Raw genomic sequence first — 20,380 nt, 5'->3', positions numbered from 1 at the left:
AATATCAAACAATGTCATGGTCTTGACATTATCAAGCAGAGACCTGTATTCTGAGCAAACAAAGACAGCAACTACTTTTCTTTTTTGCGTTTTGTTTTCTTCTTGTGACCACTGGATTAAAGGCATTTACAGCAACATCATGCTGAGACGGTGCAATTCATAGGCTGCTAGAGGCCTGCGTGTTTGAAATAAGCTGTACAGAAACATTGTTAGCCTTCTTTATTTCTAATAAAAACATAGTTTATGATTTTGTTTTGAAAGTTCTGTGTTTGTCAGATTTCAATATATGAGGATGGATAGCAGGGCATTATAGTGTATATGCATGCTATTGTTCAGCCACAATCAGGCAGTATTTACACCCCTTTCCTTTATAGCGATTTTACAATATTATGGCAGATGTATCGTCTATTTCTTTCCTGAAAGGTCAAAAGAAATGTGACAGCAGAGGGACAGTTTGCAGATATCTGAGCTGCCGTGATATTTATATAGACGTTTTCCTGGATTCAGTGTTCAACAGGGGAGGTTTTTCTTGCAGTCCACCTGCTGAATCTCTTTTATTTGAGTCCCATCTCTGAACTGAATGTTTCTAAAGTACCTGTGTTCTTTCTGTTTCCAACACAATTTATTTGCAGTTTTTATAGTTTGGCCAATGGCAGCTGATATTACAGATTGCAAAGCAGATTCCCTGTTATAGGCAAGTAAAATGTTGAATCAATCTGTCACTGAAACACAATAAAAGAAAAGAATTTTGTCAAAATTGTTCTTGTATCTGTTTTTGTTTACTTTCTAAGCATAGATGCTCTCTAAGTACAGACGCAGCCTCAGTTTGTTTAGAAGTTTCATTAAGACCCTCAGCTCCCTTCACAAATCTGGTTTATATTTACAATCACTGGGAATGACACACTACCAGAGGTGGTAGAGTAGCCAAAAGTTGTACTGAAGTAAAAGTACTCTTACTTCAGAATAATATGACTCAAGTAGAAGTAAAAAGTAGTCATCCAAATAATTACTTGAGTAAAAGTAAAAAAGTACTTGGTGAAAAAACTACTCGAGTACTGAGTAACTGTTGAGTAACGCCTGATTTATTTTTTTAACACAACCATTCAAACAGACAAAAGTACAAAATCATCATCTTCAGGCAAATTAAATCCATAAAATAATAAAATTAATTAAAATTAATAAAAGATAAAAAAAATAGCTTAAATTAAAATAAGCTTAAAGTAAATTCAAGTGCTTTAATAAATAATAAAATAAATAAAATAATAACAGAATAAAAAAATAAATTAAGCACAAGTAGCACAAAATGTCCAGCCTTTGTACTTTGTACCTTCCATCTTTTCTCCCTTCCTTACTCCCTTCCCTACTTCCTTCTTTCTTTTCTCCTTTCTTCCTTACTTACTTCTTTCCTTTCTTCTTTCCTTGTTTTCTCCCTTCCTTCTCCCTCCCTCCCTCCCTTCCTTCCTTCCTTCCTTTCCTTCTTTTCTCCCTTCCTTTTCTCCCATCCTCCCTTCCTTATTTTCTCCCTACCTTCCATCCTTCTTTTCTCCCTTCCTTCCTTCTTTCTTTCCTTCTTTTCATTCTTCCTTCATTCCTTCTTTCCTCCTTTCTTCTCTTCCTCCTTCCTTGACCTGAAGACAGCACAAGGGTTAAATAAAGAAAATAAAAATGTCCTTCTCTTGCTCCTTAAAGGACCCTGTGTGTGTGTTAGGGTTAGGGTTAGGGTTAGGGTTAGGGTTAGGGTTAGGGTTAGGCCACGCCTGCATCACTCGGCCACCAGAGGCCGCCAGAGGCCTCCAGTCCTCCTGGGGACCAGCAGCTCCCTCCCAGCTGGGGTGTGTGTCCGTGTGTGTGTGGACAGACACCGAAGTAGATGTCTGAATCCAGGAGTCAGACATCAGGAGGGTTGCACCCACAGCGTTACAGAGACACCGCTCTACCACCAAGTGAGGAAACACTGGAAGACTAAAGATTCCGGACAAGGCTTCTCTGAGACCTGCGTAAGGATGTAAGGACAACTAAGAGCAGAGAAGGGTATATTATATTATACAGGTATATTCTATTCTATTCTATTGTATTATATTATATTATATTATATTATATTATATTATATTTGGCATTTTTAACAGTCGTACGTGTGTTACAGTGGGAACATGCAAGTTTTATAGTAATTAATATTGTTATTGTGTAATACACGGCAGGCAGGATTCAGTAAAACGTACTTATCCGACAGGTTTTGATTTCATTTTTATTTCTGTGAAAGGTTTAAATATTTAATGAACTGAAGAAGGAAGAAGACCTTGTCTGGCTGTAAAGGTTCCTCTTGGATCATTTTTGGGGCGAGTTTGACCCGCGGGCCATCCCTATGGTGGCCAGCGAGCGGCTGGCCATGGGCAATGGTTCGATAAAAGCCCCTCAGGCTGAGGACAACAGCTGCCCGGCCTCCATCCACACACAGCCCCCCGGCCTGGACCCCAACACCCTCAGGTAATTACATTCATTTCAATTCAATTCAAATCAATCAATTCAATTCATTTCAATTCAATTCAATTCAATTCAATTCAATTCAATTCAATTTTATCTATATAGCGTCTAATACAGCAAAAGTTGTCTCTAGGCGAGACCCAGAACATGATCCCTGAGTAATTATTACATAAACAATGGCAGGTAAAAACTCCCCTAGTGGGAGAAAAACCTTAAGCCAAACAGTGGCAAGAAAAACTCCCCTTTAGGAGGAAGAAACCTGGACCTGGAGGGAAGAAAACATGTTCACCCTCACCCCCACATGTGCACAAAGAGACGTACACCTGCTGCGTCAACCAGTAGCTGAACATATCAGAGGGCCAGGGGGCAGGGCATATGACCGGGCCCTCTGGAGCCTGGAGCCTCTGGTCTTATTAATCGCTGCCAACAATGTCCGGTTCATCTCCCACAAGAGGAGGATTAGGGTGAACAAAATATGCGTCTAACTTGGGCAATTTGGCTTTTTCTTGGTCCCTTTTTTCTTTTTCTTTGCATTTTATCGCTCCAGTTTTATGTTTCTAACTCCCGCTCATGTTTAGGCTGTAGGATTACTGGGCTCTGTTGACAAGTGATCGATGGTGACGTATGACGTTGATAGACGGCTGTTGATGATGAACGATTTTACCCAAAACACATTTGGAGATTCAGTTGCAATTTTTGTTTTAATGTTAACTGTGAGTGGGAAAATCTCAGCACAACATATTAGACAATGCTTTATACCTAATATGAACCAAGTGGTGCCACAAAAAAAAAATATTGCGGGCGGGGCCTGCTGCCTCGGGGGGGGGGGGGGGGGGGGGGGGGGGGGCCATTGGGCCCCAGGCTGGGGGGGAGTACCGCCCCCTCCCCCCCCCCCCCCCCCCCCCCCCCCCCAGCCCCCTCTGAAGCCCCGCCCCTGGCGTCAACCCACCGTATATGTGCAGTGATGTCTTCACACCTTCAGTTGCGTAACAGGAAACAGCTTTTTGAGCATACAAAGAGTCACAGACGTATTTTTATCAAACTTTTCACAGCGCACAAGTGTGCTGGTTCTTCACCCAGTCCCAGCACACGACTGCATGTGAGACAAAACGTCTGCACATGAAAGCTAACCTGAGCAGATCAGAAGACCATTATTGATGGAATCTCATATTCCCTTCCAGCTTCCTTTGCCTTGCATGTCTCAAAGCTCGACATTGGCTAACTGTTCACTGAGTCGATTGATGGTTGAGTTTGTGTGTTTCTCAGTGAATTAATCAGTTCTGATGTGCAGGTTGCGAATTATCCACCTGGAGACGGAGCTGGCACGTCGGGACCAGGAGCTCCACGCACAGCAGCTTCAGCTGCAGCATCTCCAGAAGGAGCTGGAGGCCAAGGTCTCCCAGATAGAGAAGCTCCAGGATGCAATTTGCTACAACAAAAGTCTGGCCAGCCCTCCACCGCCCCTGTGCCACCACAGCTGCGGCCGGCGCTTCAGCGCCATCAACCAAGGCCCCAGTCGATTCCACAGGGTGGCTGTGGAAGTCCACCGCCGGCTCAAAGCCAAGGACGGCGTCTCTGCAGAACCCACTTCTGAGAACTTCTGTGGAGGATTCAGACCAACACACATCTCCCCTGCCAAGATGAGCCGCAAAAACTCACAGTAAGTCACAAATAGGCTGTGTAAAACCAAAGAACTGGTGCTAAGTCTGGCTCTAGCCCAGAACCAGCCCTGGAACCAGCTTGGTGTAAAAGGGGTATGAGGGACTTCTGGGAGGTCACTGTTCACTATTTCATGGAGGAGCAGCAGACTGTTACAACGTTTGATGAAATAAGAGAATATTTGTGCATCAGTATGACAGTTGGAGGTCAGGAAGGCCTTAACTCTCCTCATTTAGCAACTACTGGCTGTTCAGAAGTTGAAGAGAACAAAGGCGATGTCTGGATGGATGGATGGATGGATGGATGGATGGATGGATGGATGGATGGATGGATGGATGGATGGATGGATGGATGGATGGATGGATGGATGGATGGATGATGGGTGGGTGGGTGGGTGGATGGATGGATGGATGGATGGATGGATGGATGGATGGATGGATGGATGGATGGATGGATGATGGATGGATGGATGGATGGATGGATGGATGGATGGATGGATGGATGGATGGATGGATGGATGGATGGATGGATGGATGGATGGATGGATGATGGATGGATGGATGGATGGATGGATGGATGGATGGATGGATGGATGGATGGATGGATGGATGGATGGATGGATGGATGGATGGATGGATGGATGGATGGATGGATAAGAGTATGAACTCTGGCAGGGCAAGAAACAGCATATTTACGTGTGCAGGTGTGGTTATTGTTCACATATGGTAGAAATATTGTAAAAGCAGAAAGGTCTTTCTACTTCTATACTACTAGTATTAAATTGCTCCAGTACCAATAGTTTTATGTTGCAGACATAAAAAATGAAAAAAAGGATTAATGTACAAATTAAATGACGCTGAGGTGATAAAACATGAACTGTCCTAAGTTCATACTATCTGCAAAAAAAAAACTATCTTAATTGCAGAATCACTGGTTTCCATTGTCTTTCAAACAGTTTGATCCACTATCATCAACACAAACAATATCACTTGCAGAAGGACGTAAGAGCTCTGGCAAGCTTTTGTCTTACGTCCCTTATCCGAGGGGCTTTATTAGCATGACAGGATAATAAGGAGGCATGGAGGGAGACAAAGGGTCACGCAATCTAAACGCTGAGACTGGCTCATTACAGGCTTCAATTACACAACCTATGCTTGCCCACGGCTCTCACACCCAATCAGCTTGGCCGTTTTCACTGAATGCAGCAGTGCATCATCTGTGTGATGTGTAAATCAGGGACACGCACACACGTGCTCAAGGAAATCTGCTGAATGAATTGAAACTGCAGATATAAATGCAATGTCTTGATTGTATATTGATGCAACACCACCAGATATGAGAGGACGTTCACACGTAGCACTCATGAGGGAGGCAACTCTGTAGTGCTGAAACTGAAGCAATTATGTTAAATATTTAAAAATATAAATGTTTATAAAAGACCTGTGAGTGTACCTGCGTGAGTCCACCGATGAGAGTTACGAGTGTCCAACCCCGTACAACCAAAGTAGGGCAATGTGTATCAAAACCATCCCGGTCAGATATGGGTACAGACCAAAACGTGCCTCCCGTAGGCAGCGCAATCCGTAAAACCTGTGTTGTCCGGTGGTATATCTGTCTGCCATATCCTCTGTTACCTTTGGTTTCTGGAACTGTCAGTCTGTAGTTAACAAAAAGGGGGCACGGTGGTGCAGCTGGTAGTGCAGCCGTCTCACAGCAAGAAGGTCCTGGGTTTGATTCCCGCCGGGGACACTGTGGGTGCTGAAGTGCGTGTTAGTTCCCCCATGACTTCAGCTCCACACCCTGGGTGGGGTTGGTGAAAGGATCTTTCTGTGTGGAGTTTGCATGTTCTCCCCGTGTTCCCTGGGTAGTTAATGTGAGCTACCCTCACAAAAACATGCAACAGTCCTGGGCTCTACTGCCCCCTCTGGCCAACCGGGGAACAGATGGGGTGGGGAGGATCCGGCCGGAATAACGTGATCCTTCCACGCGCTACGTCCGGCCGGAGAAGCCCCACCCTGTCTGGTGAAAAGAAGCGGCCTGCTCACTCCTCAGGATAAGGAGGAGACCTGAGCTCAGTGCAGGGCCCTCCCGGGGTTGGTAGAGGATGGCAATGCCCAGGACTGTTAGGTCGGAGCACTGGGTGATAAAATGGGAGAAAAAAACAGGATAATAAAAAAGAAAAAACCAAGTTCATCAGTTCATTGTTACATCTCTCAGACATTCAGGTCCTAGCCCTGACAGAAACTCGGATCCGCCCAGAAAACACAGCTACACAAGCTGCTCTATCCGTAGATGGAGAATTCACTCAAACACCTCGCTTTGCTGGACAAGGAGGTGGTACAGGCATTCTAATGTCCAAAAAGTGGATTTTTACATCCATCTGTCCCAGTGCTAACTGCTCATCGCTTGAATATCAAAATGTAAAGATCTCTTAACCCTTCACTGCTTACATTCTGGTCATATACCGCCCTCATCTCTGAACTGGACATGATCCTCTCTGACATTCGTGATGATGGCTCTCCACTAATTGTACTGGGAGACATGAACATTCACATCGGCAAAACACAGGCAAATAAGTTTCTGGCTCTCATCCACTCTTCCAATCTTACACTGGTCCAGACTCCACCAACACACAAAGCTGGTAACATCGTTGACAGCTGATGTGTGTCACACCACTGCACCTCTCAGACCACTTCCTGGCTAACCTTTCCATCTCCCTTCCTCATGTCACTCACCTGACTCCAAAGATGGTTTCCTACCGCAGTAACTTACGATCTCTCAGCCCATCACAGCTGTCTGATGAGGTCTGCTCTAACCTCCCTTCCCTCTCAGGCTTTTCCACACTATCTGTTAATGAGGCTACAGAAACACTCTGCTCCTCACTCGCCTCCTCTCTGGATAAACTCTGTCCTCTGGTGTCCAAGCCAGCTGGACATAAACCTCCCCGTCCACGGCTCACAGAGGTTCTGAGGGACCACAGAGCTGGAATTAGGCCTTAGCCCCGTAGAGATGATGGGGAATCAGCTCCAGAGAGCTGTGCACACCAAACATCCCACAGATGTGTCTGAGCTGAAGCGGTTCTGAGAAGAGGAACAATGTTCAGCATAACGAGTGTGTTCATTTAAGGCCCCGTACACCTATTATCAGCTTAAGCCTGCCGTGGTTGTCTGTTATTGTAAAATAGATGACGATCAGATCACAATTTTCAAAGCATCACATACCTTTTCTTCACAGTGTGGAACAACATAGATCACCTGACATGGTTTGTTGTTCTCATCAGGACCAGGAGCCTCATCAATGACGCCATCATGAGCAACGACTTTCTGAAGAGACTGGAGCCACAGCACATGAGGGAGATGATGGACTGCATGTATGAGAAGGTTTACACGGAGGGACAGCTGGTCATCCAGGAGGGGGAAGCGGGGAACTTCCTCTACGTCCTGGCAGGTCAGCTCAGCGACGTGTCCACATCGCAGGGTCTGAGCAATAATCTAGGTTCATGAGCTGCAGGAGAAACATGAGTTACAGAGTATCACAGAAGGAGATCAGAATTGTAAAAACCAATACAGGACTGTCTCAGAAAATTAGAATATTGTGATAAAGTCCTTTATTTTCTGTAATGCAATTAAAAAAACAAAAATGTCATACATTCTGGATTCATTACAAATCAACTGAAATATTGCAAGCCTTTTATTATTTTAATATAGCTGATTATGGTTTACAGTTTAAGATTAAGATTCCCAGAATATTCAATTTTTTGAGATAGGATATTTGAGTTTTCTTAAACTGTAAGCCATGATCAGCAATATTAAAATAATAGGCTTGCAATATTTCAGTTGATTTGTAATGAATCCAGAATGTATGACATTTTTGTTTTTGTAATTGCATTACAGAAAATCACAATATTCTAATTTTCTGAGACAGTCCTGTATGGTGTTTATTCTTTCAGGAAGGCTTTATTTTGATACGTCCAATTGGACAACACGCTTATGCAAAACACATTTTTAATGGCTGAATGTGTGCTGCCAGAACTGAATCCTACAAATACATAACTATTTTTAGTAAAAGTAAAAGAGTAAAGAGTAAACACGTAAAAGTACACTGGTTGTGGTGAGATCCTGGACATGTTTGGTCCACAGGAAAACTGTTAACATTACCTGTGGAAGACCTCTTACCCTCTTACCAGTTCTAGCAACACCTGTCTTTTTCAAGTTTGTGTTTAATTTCAAAAATACCAGTTAAAGAGGTCTGGAGGTTTTACAGTAACATGCATTAACATACACAAGCAGCCCTGACCTGAATGGAGAAATGACCGACAATAAAGGTGTCGGTGACGGACTTCACATGATGTCACAGGTCCGTCACAAAGGTGGTTTGAGCGTTGTGTTTGGTCTTCCTTGGACAGGGGGTTTGCTGGAGGTCATCCAGAACGGGAAGCTGCTGGGGGAGATGCACCCAGGCACTGCATTTGGGGAACTGGCCATACTTTACAACTGTAAAAGAACAGCCACAGTTAAAGGTGAGTGATGCTAGTAGTTATCCTGAAAATGGTCCTCTCTCTCTCAATTCAATTCAAATTGGCTTTATTGGCATGAATGGTAACCATTGTTGCCGAAAGCATACATATACATACAACAAACCACAATACAATTAATACATGAAATATTAAGACAATTACAATAAATATTTAACATTAAATAACTAACACATGCATACAATATATATACAGAACTATTTTACATGAATAGGCAGGGACACTGTATAAGGATAAGGAGACTGTGTTGTCTGGTTGTGTTTCTCTCCATCTATGAGATGCGCTGATGTATTTAGCTGATTCTAAAGCACTTTCCTTTTTTTCTCCAATTAAATGTTGGATTTTGTCCTGATCTGTGAGGGAATCAAAATCCTGGACTTGTTTAATTTTAGGAAATAACTTAGATCTAATGTCTTTGTATTGTTCACACTCTAACAGGGAGTGTTGTTCTGTCTCCAGCTGTCTGTGTGGACAGTGTCTCTCTCTGTCACATTGGTTGGCTCATCTTGTATGTAGATTGGCGTGGATAGTGTCCATACTGGGTGCTGTGGGGGATGGTGGGGTAAAGGGTCCTCAGATTGAAGGAGATTGTTGGTTCTGTCCGGGCTGTGGAGCACTGAATCAGCTCAAAACTGGCATTACAATCTCATGGGAGTTTATGCAACTGGTCCACATGTGCATTTAACCATATGCCTTGGAGTATTCTGTGGAGGATGCTGCAGGAGTACGGCAGCTATCGCTGGCATTGGGGAAGTCTGTGAATCTGAGAGCATGGCTCTTGAATGGAAAACGGCAGATTGCTTTGTCTGGATGAGACTTTTAGCATCCATCATATGTTGTTCAGGAATGAGAGAAGAATGGAGCAGGACATTCAATCAGCAACACGTTTTGGTGGAAGAACCAGGCGTCTTTCACTGGCTGAGCAGAGCTGTGGAGAGGGAGCTCTGGATGAAGGAGTGAAGGTAGAGGGAGAGTATCTCTGGATGAAGGAGTGAAGGTAGAGGGTTAGTAGCTCTGGATGAAGGAGTGAAGGTAGAGGGAGTGTAGCCCTGGATGAAGGAGTGAAGGTAGAGGGTTAGTAGCTCTGGATGAAGGAGTGAAGGTAGAGGGTTAGTAGCTCTGGATGAAGGAGTGAAGGCAGAGGGAGAGTAGCTCTGGATGAAGGAGTGAAGGTAGAGGGAGAGTAGCTCTGGATGAAGGAGTGAAGGTAGAGGGAGAGTAGCTCTGGATGAAGGAGTGAAGGTAGAGGGAGTGTAGCTCTGGATGAAGGAGTGAAGGTGGAGGGAGTGTAGAACTGGAGGTTACCTCACTCACAGAACTGACATACTGTACCAATGTGCTGGTACTTTCCACCTTACAAACATCTGTGTAGACAGTAGAGCTGCAACGGATTTGTTCATGTTTTTCTCTGTTCAGTTGTGAGGCTTATGTATTTACGTAATGATCCGGTAGTAGGTTGTTAACCGTAACGCTCTGATCCAGCTCTGTCAGATTCCCACATCTGGGCGTTGGACCGCCAGACCTTCCAGACCATCATGATGCGGACCACGCAGGCCAGACACGAGGAGTACTTCAGCTTCCTGAGGAGGTAAAACAAAAAAAGCAAACAGGATCCTTCACGCACATCACATCGAGAGTGTGATGTGGAGGAATCTGATATCTGCCAGACTGCAGAGAGGTGATGCCGAGAGGTCTGTTGACCAGCGGAGTAGCTGAGGCGTGTGTTTGCAGCCACGACCATTGTCTTCAGTGTAAACACCAACCCACATTCACTGCTGTAACCCTGACAGCTCCGCCTACGGGAGCAAACACGTGGCAAAAACAGAACAACTGCAGCATGTGCATCAGTCCGCACCTTCATGCTGGAATTACAGTTAGTCCAGAAGTATTTGGACACTGACGGCTTTGATTTTTACTGTTAACCACCATGTGAATTAAAGCAACCAAGCTTAAATTCAAAAGGTTTCAGAAAAAATATGGCATTTACCACTGGGCCGTTATGGCCACGTGAAACAAAGGGGCCTCTATTTCAAGGTTAGAGTTATCGTTGCTGTGCCTTCACTCTGGACCTTCTGACTCCAGTCTTGTTTTCAGTCCCTGCAGAGCTGCTCTGCTGAGTTGAACGAAGATTCAGCAGGTTCAGGTTCAGGTTCAGGTTCAGTTGCTGATTTGGCCTCACCAGAGGTTTTTATAGGTCCCTGTTGTTTTTTCATCCCAATGAAGACCTCGCTGGACTTCACGTTGATAGCTCTGGTCCACCAGCAACCAGCTCAAGACCTCGGAGGTCAAGACAATCGGTTTAAAATGGCTTTAAATCGAAATTCCAAGATGCCATATTTTCTGAAAACTTTTAAATTAAAAACACGGTCGAAGTAACATTGAGTTGGACTGCTTACTGAGCACTCGTTTCTCCACAAGTGTGTCTCTGCTCCGAGATCTTCCTGAAGAAAAGTTGGTTAAGATCGTGGATTGTCTTGAAGTGGTGAGTGTTTCCTACCGCACTTCTTTGTTCCTAGGATGTTCAATCATTAACAGTGCTCCAAGTGTTTCTCACATACGTTTTGGTCTTTTCAGGACTGTTTTGAAAAAGGGGAGTACATCATTCGCGAGGGAGAAGAAGGGAACACTTTTTTTATCATTGCGAAAGGAGAGGTATGATGTTGGCACAAACACTGAAATCACTGCCCTACAAACGTGTTTAACCCAGCTGGTGTTACTGAAAAAGCTGCTGCTAAGAGACCAAAAAAGCAAGTAAATTCAGGAAAAGCTTCCTAAAAATCCAATAAAAACTTAATCTGCAACTAAACTCCGATCATTTGCGTTGACCCGAGTTACCACACCGGTACAGAAGCAATGCAGAAAAGATATTTCTGTCTCTGTTCACTGCTGGAGGGACTTCTGTGAGACGTCTTCTGTCGCAACCACAACACTCTTTAATCTTTAAAACTCTGGACGAGTGAAGTTGGACCCCCGGATGCGTCATCAAGTGGAAATTTATGTAGATGTGAGACAGTAAAGTATCGCAGAATGCATCAGCAGGCAGGATTAATGGTGAAGGACAAATGTACCGACTGTAAGTTGCAGCTGTACATACTGTCGCTGTTGTATTTCATAACAGTTTCATAGTGACACGAAGGGACGTTTACACCTTTTAGCTCAGAAGGTCCATCTATAGCAGTGGATTTAAGTGACTTTTGAAACGATATCTGAGATTTACTCTGGTTTGGACTCTGTTTTCCCTCCCATCGGCCCCTCTGTCCCCTCCGTCCCCTCTGTCCTGACGTCCTCTGCAGCCCTCTAGTTTCACTAGTTTGTGACATCGGGCTGTAAAGGGTTCCACCCCCACCACGCCCTACCTCTTCTGCACTTACAGAAGAGTAGCTGCAGATTTGTCGGCTGCACATCCATGATGCTAATCTTACGTTCCACAATATCCCAAAGGTTCTCTACTGGACTGAGATCTGACTGTGGAGAACATTTGAGAACATTGAACTCATTGTCATGTTCAAGAAACCAGTCTGAGATGATTCTTTATGACATGTTATCCTGCTGGAAGTAGCATCAGGAGATGGTCCACTGTGGTCATAAAGGGATTGACTTGGTGAGCAACAATACTCAGGTCGGCTGTGGCGTTTACACGATGCTCAGTTGATACTAATGGGCCCAGAGTGTGCCAGGTATATCCCCCACACCATGACACCACCACCACCAGCCTGAACCGTTGATACAGGGCAGGATGGATCCATGCTTTCATGTTGTTGACTCCAAATTCTGACCCCACCATCCAAATGTCTGAGCAGAAATGGAGACTCGTCAGACCAGGCAACGTTTTCCCTCTTCTGTTATCAAGTTCTGGCGAGCCTGTGTGAATTGTAGCCTCAGTTTCCTGTTCTTAGCTGACAGGGGTGGTCAGGTGTGGTCTTCTGCTACTGTAGCTCATCCACCTCAAGGTTCCACGTGTTGTGGTTCAGAGATGCTCTTCTGCAGACCTCGGTTGTAACGAGTGGTTATTTGAGTTACTGTTGCCTTTCTATCAGCTCCAACCAGTCTGGTCATTCTCCGCTGACCTCTGGCATCAACATGGCATTTGCGTCAACAGAACTGCTCACTGGATTTTTTTTTTTTCGGACCATTCTCTGTAAACCCAAGAGATCAGCAGTTTCTGAAATACTCAGACCAGCCCGTCTGGCACCAACAACCATACCACGTTCAAAGTCACTGAAATCACCTTTCTTCCCCATTCTGACGCTGGTTTGACTGCAGCAGATCGTCTTGACCAAGTCTACACGCATTGAGTTGCTGCCATGTGATTTGCTGGTTAGAAACGAGCAGCTGGACAGGTGTACCTAATAAAGTGGCTGGTGAGTGTATAACACTGCTGCTGAACGTTGTACCAATGTCTTTTTATGCATGTGCAGGTCACAGTCACGCAAAGCACCGAGGGATTCGCTGAACCTCAGGAAATCAAGACCTTGGGGATCGGAGACTACTTTGGAGAGAAGGCTCTCATCAGGTACAACACCAACAGAAAACCACCTCATGACGGTAAATACTGCAGTCAAAGGTCTGATTTATGAAGCGCTTGTTACTATCTAGCTGATGAACCTGAACTCAGGAGAGAGGTTTGCATCAACTGGATCTTTTTTGATAAACATGTTTGAATTGAAACACCTGTGGTAAGGTAACAGTTGCCCCCCCCACCTTAACTGCACGTGTATTTGTTTACCTCACCTTAACCTTGAGCAGAGACGGCTGTTAAAGGTATCCACCTCGATGATGAAGGGCTTGGAAGGATCCGGGTTGACCAGGACTGGTGATGAGGTGAAGTGCCTTTTCAAGTCAGGGAGAGCAGCGCTGGCTGCAGGTGTCCAGTGGAAGGGGCGCAGAGAGGCGGTGAAGGCAGCGAGAGGGGCAGCCACCCGACTGTAGTCCCGAATGAATCGCCGGTAAAAGTTGACAAAGCCGAGGAAGGATTGCAGCTGTTTCCAGGTGGTCGGTTGGCTCCACTCGACGACGGCCTGGATCTTTCTAAGGTCAGGCTGAGTCTGCCCACCCTCCACGATGAGTCCCAGGAACTCCACAGAGGAGGCATGGAAGGTGCACTTCCCAGCCTTGATGAAAAGGCGGTTCTCCAGGAGGCGCTGCATGATGAGTCAAACATGCTGGACGTGCTCCTCTGCATTCCTGGAGAACACCAGGATGTCATCCAGGTACAAGACCCAAAGATGTCCAACATATCCCTAAGGAAATCATTCATTAGAGCCTGGGACATTGGTGAGGCCAAAGGGCATGACCAGGTATTCGTAGTGGCCACGGGGCGTCTTGAACGTCATCTGCCATTCATCCCCCTCATGAATCCGTAACAGGTGGTAGGCGTTCCGAGTTCCAACTTTGTAAAGTTGGTGGGCCCAAGGAGGGGCTCGGAGTTGGAACTCATGAGGGGGAAAAGGGTAGGTGTTCCTGATGGTGCTGGCATTGATCCCATGGAAGTCAATGCAAGGCCTGAGAGACCAATCTTTCTTCACAAAGAAAAACCCTGCTGCCACCGGGGAGTGTGAAGGGCCGATGAGTCCCTCGGCAAGGCAGTCAGAGATGTAAGTGTCGATGGCTGCCCATGGGGAGCAAGGTTGTAGAGGCGACTGACCGGGAAGTCAATGGCACAGTCATAAGACCAATGAGGAGGCAAGGTGCGTGCTCACTCCTTGCTGAAAGCCTCTCCAAGGTTGACTTAGGTAGACTTCCGGCACCAAAGAGAGATCAGGGGCAGCAGGAGGCGTTTGGGGGGGTGACAAAGGGACCGGTGCAGCACGGAAAAACATGCATAACAGGCCGTGCTCCAGCTCAGGATGTGTCCCTCACAGGCAGGTGAGAAGAACTGACTGGGCTGGTGGGAAAACATCAACTCACACTGCATCATGAAGCCTTGGAAATGGGCAAAGGTTCCGTCGAAGGGGTTGGACTGGCAAGGCCGGGTTCACGGGGCTGGCCAGCTGGTGGAGCAGCTAGAGCTGGGACCTGGGGAGCAGCTTGAGCAGCGGGGAGGGGAGCAGAAGCTGCAAGCGCAGTGACCTGTGCCATCAGAGCCTGGGTCATGTTGAGGAGTTGCTGGACCTGGGTGTCACGTCTCTCCTGGTTAGCCTGCTGGACTACCAGGTGGGGGTTCAGAGCTTGGATCGCTGTAGAGGCCTCCGCGAGGGCCTGGGAGTGGTCGGCAAGAATCCTCTCCCGGGCTTGGAGAGGCGTAATTGTGGGGCCAGGAGACAGAGCTTGCATCTGGTTCCCTGTGTCGGCTGAGTCTAATTATAAATGGACAGATCTTCTGTTACGTCTCAGTAGGTATTGGGTTCAAGTGCACGACACAGGAAGGCAGAGGTTCAGTGTGAAGGAGTGGAGCAGGTTGGCTGGCAGTTCAACCAGATCTCAGCACAACGGGTAGGGGAAAAACAGGCAATTCCTAGGGGAGATCTGGCGAACTGGGGTTTAAATAGGCAGAGGGATCTGATGAGGAGAGTGGCTGCAACTGTGCTGGACCTGGCTGGAAACTCCTTCCCTAATCACCTGTCACGTCATGTCACGTGCGGCGAAGAGCAGGCAGTGCACAAGCTGTGGGGTGAGGCAGACCAGTTGTTGTGGAGGGACAGCATTCGAGGGAATGAGTGGAGGTGACACCGTAAAACTTTTACAAGCATTAACTGGCAGCAACGCATTTTTAATAAGCAGCTCCAGTTCATTCACTCACTGCCAGATTGTCTTAGCTTAATGCCTGACCTTCCAGCATGCACCTGTGCACTGACTTCCCGGTACCGACTCATCTTGCCTCTGATCTTCTCTTCTTGTCTCTGCCCCAGTAAACAATACTGCCTTCTGTTCCTGACCACGAGAGTAGTCTGTGACTTTTCCGGATTTGTTTGCTTCGCTGCCTGCCCCTTGGTTCTCGACCCTGCCTGTTATCATCTTCTAGCCTGTCTGCCACCTTGGTCCAGTGGTAACTTACTCGCCTGCCTTCTACCTGATGCAAGGACTGGTAATACTGACCTGAGCCTGTTTGACTGTTTACCTACTTTGAGTATACAGTAAATAAAGGTCAATAAAGGTCACTGTTACTGCTATCTGAGAGTTGTGTTGTATTTGGGTCCTGCAACACCCCGTGAAACTTCTAGCCTTTAACGGTGTTCTCTATGATCTCCTCAGATGAATCCCTCTCTGGTCCTTGTTCAGTGTGTCGGCACCACGACATCACTTCCAACCCTTTACTGAAGACACTTGAAGTGTCACGTACAGGACACAGCAGTTGTGAGTGTGCACGGTGACTCATCTGTGTGCGTTTCTTTGCAGCGAGGATGTCCGCTCAGCCAACATCATCTGCAGCGCAGACGACACACACTGCCTGGTGGTGGACAGAGAGTGAGTAGCCGGGCATCATGGGGAAAGCTGGACCATGAGCCACATCTTCAAGTAATGTTTCAGTGGTTCGGACACGTAAGAGACCACAGTTTAAAAGCTTTGGCTGCACTTTTACACCAGCCTTTATTAGTTAAAGAGAGATTTGAAATCGTAAACTCACTTTTGTCCTGCTGTTATTTCAACTGCACATCACTCAAATCAATACAGTTGAGACCAGATTACGTAAAACTCTTTAATCTGATAACTGTCGGGAAAATGAATGCGCATCTGAATAAATAAAAACAAATATGCCATGGAGTTTTAAGATAAGATGAAGCCTGGCCATCAAGGGTTTCTGTTTTAGGTGAATATTAATAAGGAATTACAGTTGTTCAATCCTGAAGCAAAAAGTGGGTTTTTCTGCATCACTCTGATAGGATTTCCCTTTTTTTATTTAAAAAAAATATATATTATTTCTTACATGATCACAATCATCTCTATAAACTTTAGTGTGTGAATTAAAGTACAGATCTTTTTCACACCCACAATGCCTCCCAGTGTTATTAATGTTATAGTGCTGTCATGCAGACGGCCTTGATGGGGAGACCGGTTATTCCTGAAGCGCTCAGGTCCAGAAACCTCAGTCTGATCTGGATGTAGAGGCTGGAAATTAGCATCATCCAGGTTGTCATGACACCTTTGATTTATTAATGTTCATTATACATCAGCAGCCTAATTTAACGCTCTGCTGTATTTGCTCACTTGTACAACTACTGGAGATAAACACAGCTGGTACCTCTGCACCATGGCGGTAAACACACAGTGTTTAGCTTTAGCCATGTAGCTCGTGTTTTTACCTGCTGCTGGATTACTCTTCAGAAAAAACCCCACCTCATCCTAACGATCCAACACATGCAGTTCCTCAAACGGCCACTGGGGGCGTACTCCAAACGAGTCAACCTCCAACAAGCCAGATGTTGAAATGTTCAGCTTTAAAGCACAACTAAAGAAATTTGCAGTCTTAAACAAGAGCCAGCTTCGGTCTCCGGAGCTAGATTTCACATCCATAACAACAGTAAGAGGGTGAATTTCAATGAATCAGTCAAAATGATATTAAACCACAAATGTATGCATAATTAGGGGCGTGGTTTGTTTAGTTCTTGAGTGACAGCTGGATCACAGTCTATGATGTCAAACTGCTGGCTGTCATGGCTTTAGATACTTCTGAGCTATGAGTGAAGTCTGAACAGAGGATGGTCAGTCTTTTGTTGTGCTCTTCACCCTGATAAAGGAGACCACGTCTAACAGTTCTGTGGTTCAGCCAGGCATTTTTCTTTAGAAATTATTGTTTCATGATAATGGAACCATATTAATCAGTTTGGTTTGACAGTCAATGACATGTGGCTTCATGACAGAGCTGGGTAGAGTAGCCAAAAATTGTACTCAAGTAAAAGTACTGTTACTTCAGAATAATATGACTCAAGTAAAAGTAAAAAGTAGTCATCCAAATAATTACTTGAGTAAAAGTAAAAAAGTACTTGGTGAAAAAATACTCAAGTACTGAGTAACTGTTGAGTAACGTCTGATTTATTTTTTTAACACAACCATTCAAACAGACAAAAGTACAAAATAATCATCTTCAGGCAAATTAAATCAATAAAATAATAAAATAAATTAAAATTAATAAAAAAATAAAAAATAGCTTAAATTAAAATAATCTTAAAGTAAATTCAAGTACTTTAATAAATAATAAAATAATAAGAGAATGAAAAAATAAATTAAGCACAAGTAGCACAAAATTTCCAGCCTTTGTACTTTTCTTTTTTAACCAGCAGAACTAGAACAAACATGAACTCATAGAAACTCTGTGTGTGTTTGAGTCCGTGTAAATGTGACAAAACATGCAAAAACAAACATTTTTCCCAAAGAATCACCCAGTGATGTCATGAGATTGACGCGTACGTGGATAAAAGGGATAAAAGAAAAGTAACAGCTCAACGTAGCCTAATGTAGCGGAGTAAGAGGAACAGTTTCTTCTTCACAAATCTACTCAAGTAAAAGTAAAAAGTATAGTGATTCAAAACTACTCCTAAAAGTACAACATTTCCCAAAACTTACTCAAGTAAATGTAACGGAGTAAATGTAACTCTTTACTACCACCTCTGCTTCATGACACTCTTTTTGCCAGAGACACTTGTTAGCTAACTGCATATGTTTTTCCATGTTTGCTGAGTGGTGCAAAGGACTCATCAGAGTCCCGGTCTGAGTAGCGATTGATCACAAAAGACTCAAATCTCTTAAAGGAGCCACATGTGACAGTAATAGTGGTGCTTACATGTTTCATTCCGTGCACATGCAGCAACTTCAACCAAACGGTGGGAACTTATGAGGAGCTTCAGGCCTACCTGAAGGAATATGTGGAAGAGCTCTCCAGAAGTGATGAGAGGAGGAACGCCTTGTGAGTTCACATATATCTGTTTATTTAGCCACCTTGTTACGTGAAAGTTAATCACCATTTGTCATAAACGAATGACAAATATCCAGTTAAGTGGTTATTCAGTTCAGATGTCTGATCTCTGTTATTCCCATGCCAGGCCCCACTCACCTCACGCCGACTTTGTGGAGCCCCAGGAGATGAGGAGGCTGCGGGAGAGGATTGCTCAGCTGCCTGCAGACCAGCCTTTCAAGGAGCTCCAAGTCATTGCCACGTTGGGCGTGGGAGGGTTTGGACGAGTGGAGCTGGTGAGATGCAGCAACACCATCATGACCCATACCAGACGCAGGTCCAGTAGTAGGTCCTGGCATCTCTCACTTTAGCTGGAAAGGGTTTGGAGACATTCTGTTTCCTCAGATTGCTTACTGTCCAGTAAAAGAGACTCAAAGGATCTGTGTTCAACAACAGGGTGGTAGTAGCTTTATGGCTATGACCCCAGACCATCACACACCCGTCATCTGACAGATCACTGACATTTCTCCACATTCCTCCACTGATTGATGGTAATCTGCACCTGTAGAAGGGGAATTCCAGTCTCTCTTTGAGGAGTACTCTTTATAAAGATTTGGATCTCTTTTTTTCACATAAAGTGGAGAACTTCTGTCCATCTTTGCACCTTAGACATTTTCATGGGTACTGATATTCTACAAAACAGTTAATAAAATCACAAGAAAAAAATCAAAAATCACTGATATATATGTAACTTTCGTTACATCCATCCTTTTTTCTAATCTGGGATTGTATCTCCATCAAATCAGACTGGAATACCCAGGAGACTGCTGGCTTTTAAAGCCTTTCAGGGACAGAAAAACTAGTTCCATCCATCCATCCATCCTTGGTGAGCTTCGGTGAACTTCTCTGTGCTTCTTCGTAGGTGAAGCTGAGGGATGAAGACGCCACATTTGCTCTGAAATGCATCAAAAAGCAGCACATTGTGGACACCAGACAGCAGGAGCACATCTACTCCGAGAAGAGCATCCTCCAGCAAACCAACTCAGCATTTATTATCAGGTGTGAAGCACATCTAACATCACACATTCAGGCTTCAGCCTAAAGCACATGTCTCAGTATTTAGCTGGACGTCCGTGGCCCCGACCTAGCCAGCAGACCAACCGTGCACTAACCTCCTGTCTGGCTGGGTTGGACAGAAATGGGTGAATACTTAAGGCAGAGTTGCTAGGGGCCTCCTGGAGGAATGACGCTGACCCAGATCCCTCTCTTCCACTCTTTATCCAGGAGGACAAAAGTCTTGTGTCAACAGTCTATTGACCATCGTTCACAGAGGAAAGTTCAGCCAAAAAGAAATGATCACTTTCAGTCATCATTCTTCCTCCCTTCTCTCTTTCTCTCTTTTTTAAACAGCAGCATCAGTAAAAAAGTAATACAAGGAGTGTCGGTATTGATTGGTTATTAAGTTTTGAGCGTCTTTGAGCTGAGTTGGAGCTGTAACCTGGATGTGTGCTGCAAACTGTTCCTGGCCTGCAGGCGCCGCTTCAGCACACACAGTCATGAAACTGATGACCAGGGGCCTCATTTATAAAGCTTGCTTGCACACAAAACAGGGCTTGAAAGATGCGCAAGCCACCTTCTACGCAAAGGTTGAGATTTAAAAAGAAAAAACTAACCAAAAAATGTGTGTATTACGCCAACCCTGACCCTCGCGCACGAACATTTTGAAGATATGGGGAACCGGTGACGCAGGCGGTGAGGTGGTGAAATGAAGCCAGATTCATGTCATACTCTTAATGTCATCACATATCAGACTTATAATAGGACTGATCGTGTCCCTCTGTGTGTGAAGCGTCAGTCAGGACTCTGGTGCTGCTGCA

The 20,380-nt window shown here is 45.0% G+C and overlaps 1 protein-coding gene across 1 annotated transcript in view; it reads left to right on the top strand.

Moving 5' to 3' along the window:
* Positions 1-1,918: 1,918 nt before the first annotated feature.
* Positions 1,919-20,380, top strand: part of LOC133463233 (cGMP-dependent protein kinase 2) — a 38,704-nt gene continuing 20,242 nt past the window's right edge. Inside the window, exons 1-13 of the mRNA XM_061744636.1 lie at positions 1,919-2,049; positions 2,261-2,484; positions 3,773-4,141; positions 7,421-7,587; positions 8,546-8,659; positions 10,157-10,262; positions 11,093-11,156; positions 11,249-11,326; positions 13,093-13,187; positions 16,010-16,078; positions 18,417-18,515; positions 18,652-18,799; positions 19,426-19,562. Coding sequence (XP_061600620.1) covers positions 2,363-2,484; positions 3,773-4,141; positions 7,421-7,587; positions 8,546-8,659; positions 10,157-10,262; positions 11,093-11,156; positions 11,249-11,326; positions 13,093-13,187; positions 16,010-16,078; positions 18,417-18,515; positions 18,652-18,799; positions 19,426-19,562 — 1,568 coding nt within the window. The 5' untranslated portion in view covers positions 1,919-2,049; positions 2,261-2,362. The remainder of the gene's footprint in view (positions 2,050-2,260; positions 2,485-3,772; positions 4,142-7,420; positions 7,588-8,545; positions 8,660-10,156; positions 10,263-11,092; positions 11,157-11,248; positions 11,327-13,092; positions 13,188-16,009; positions 16,079-18,416; positions 18,516-18,651; positions 18,800-19,425; positions 19,563-20,380) is intronic.

Source organism: Cololabis saira, chromosome 17 (assembly GCF_033807715.1).
Source record: "Cololabis saira isolate AMF1-May2022 chromosome 17, fColSai1.1, whole genome shotgun sequence".
NCBI classification, from domain to species: domain Eukaryota; kingdom Metazoa; phylum Chordata; class Actinopteri; order Beloniformes; family Belonidae; genus Cololabis; species Cololabis saira.
Note: the sequence above shows the minus strand (reverse complement) of the source record. Positions and strands in the feature narration are given on the sequence as shown.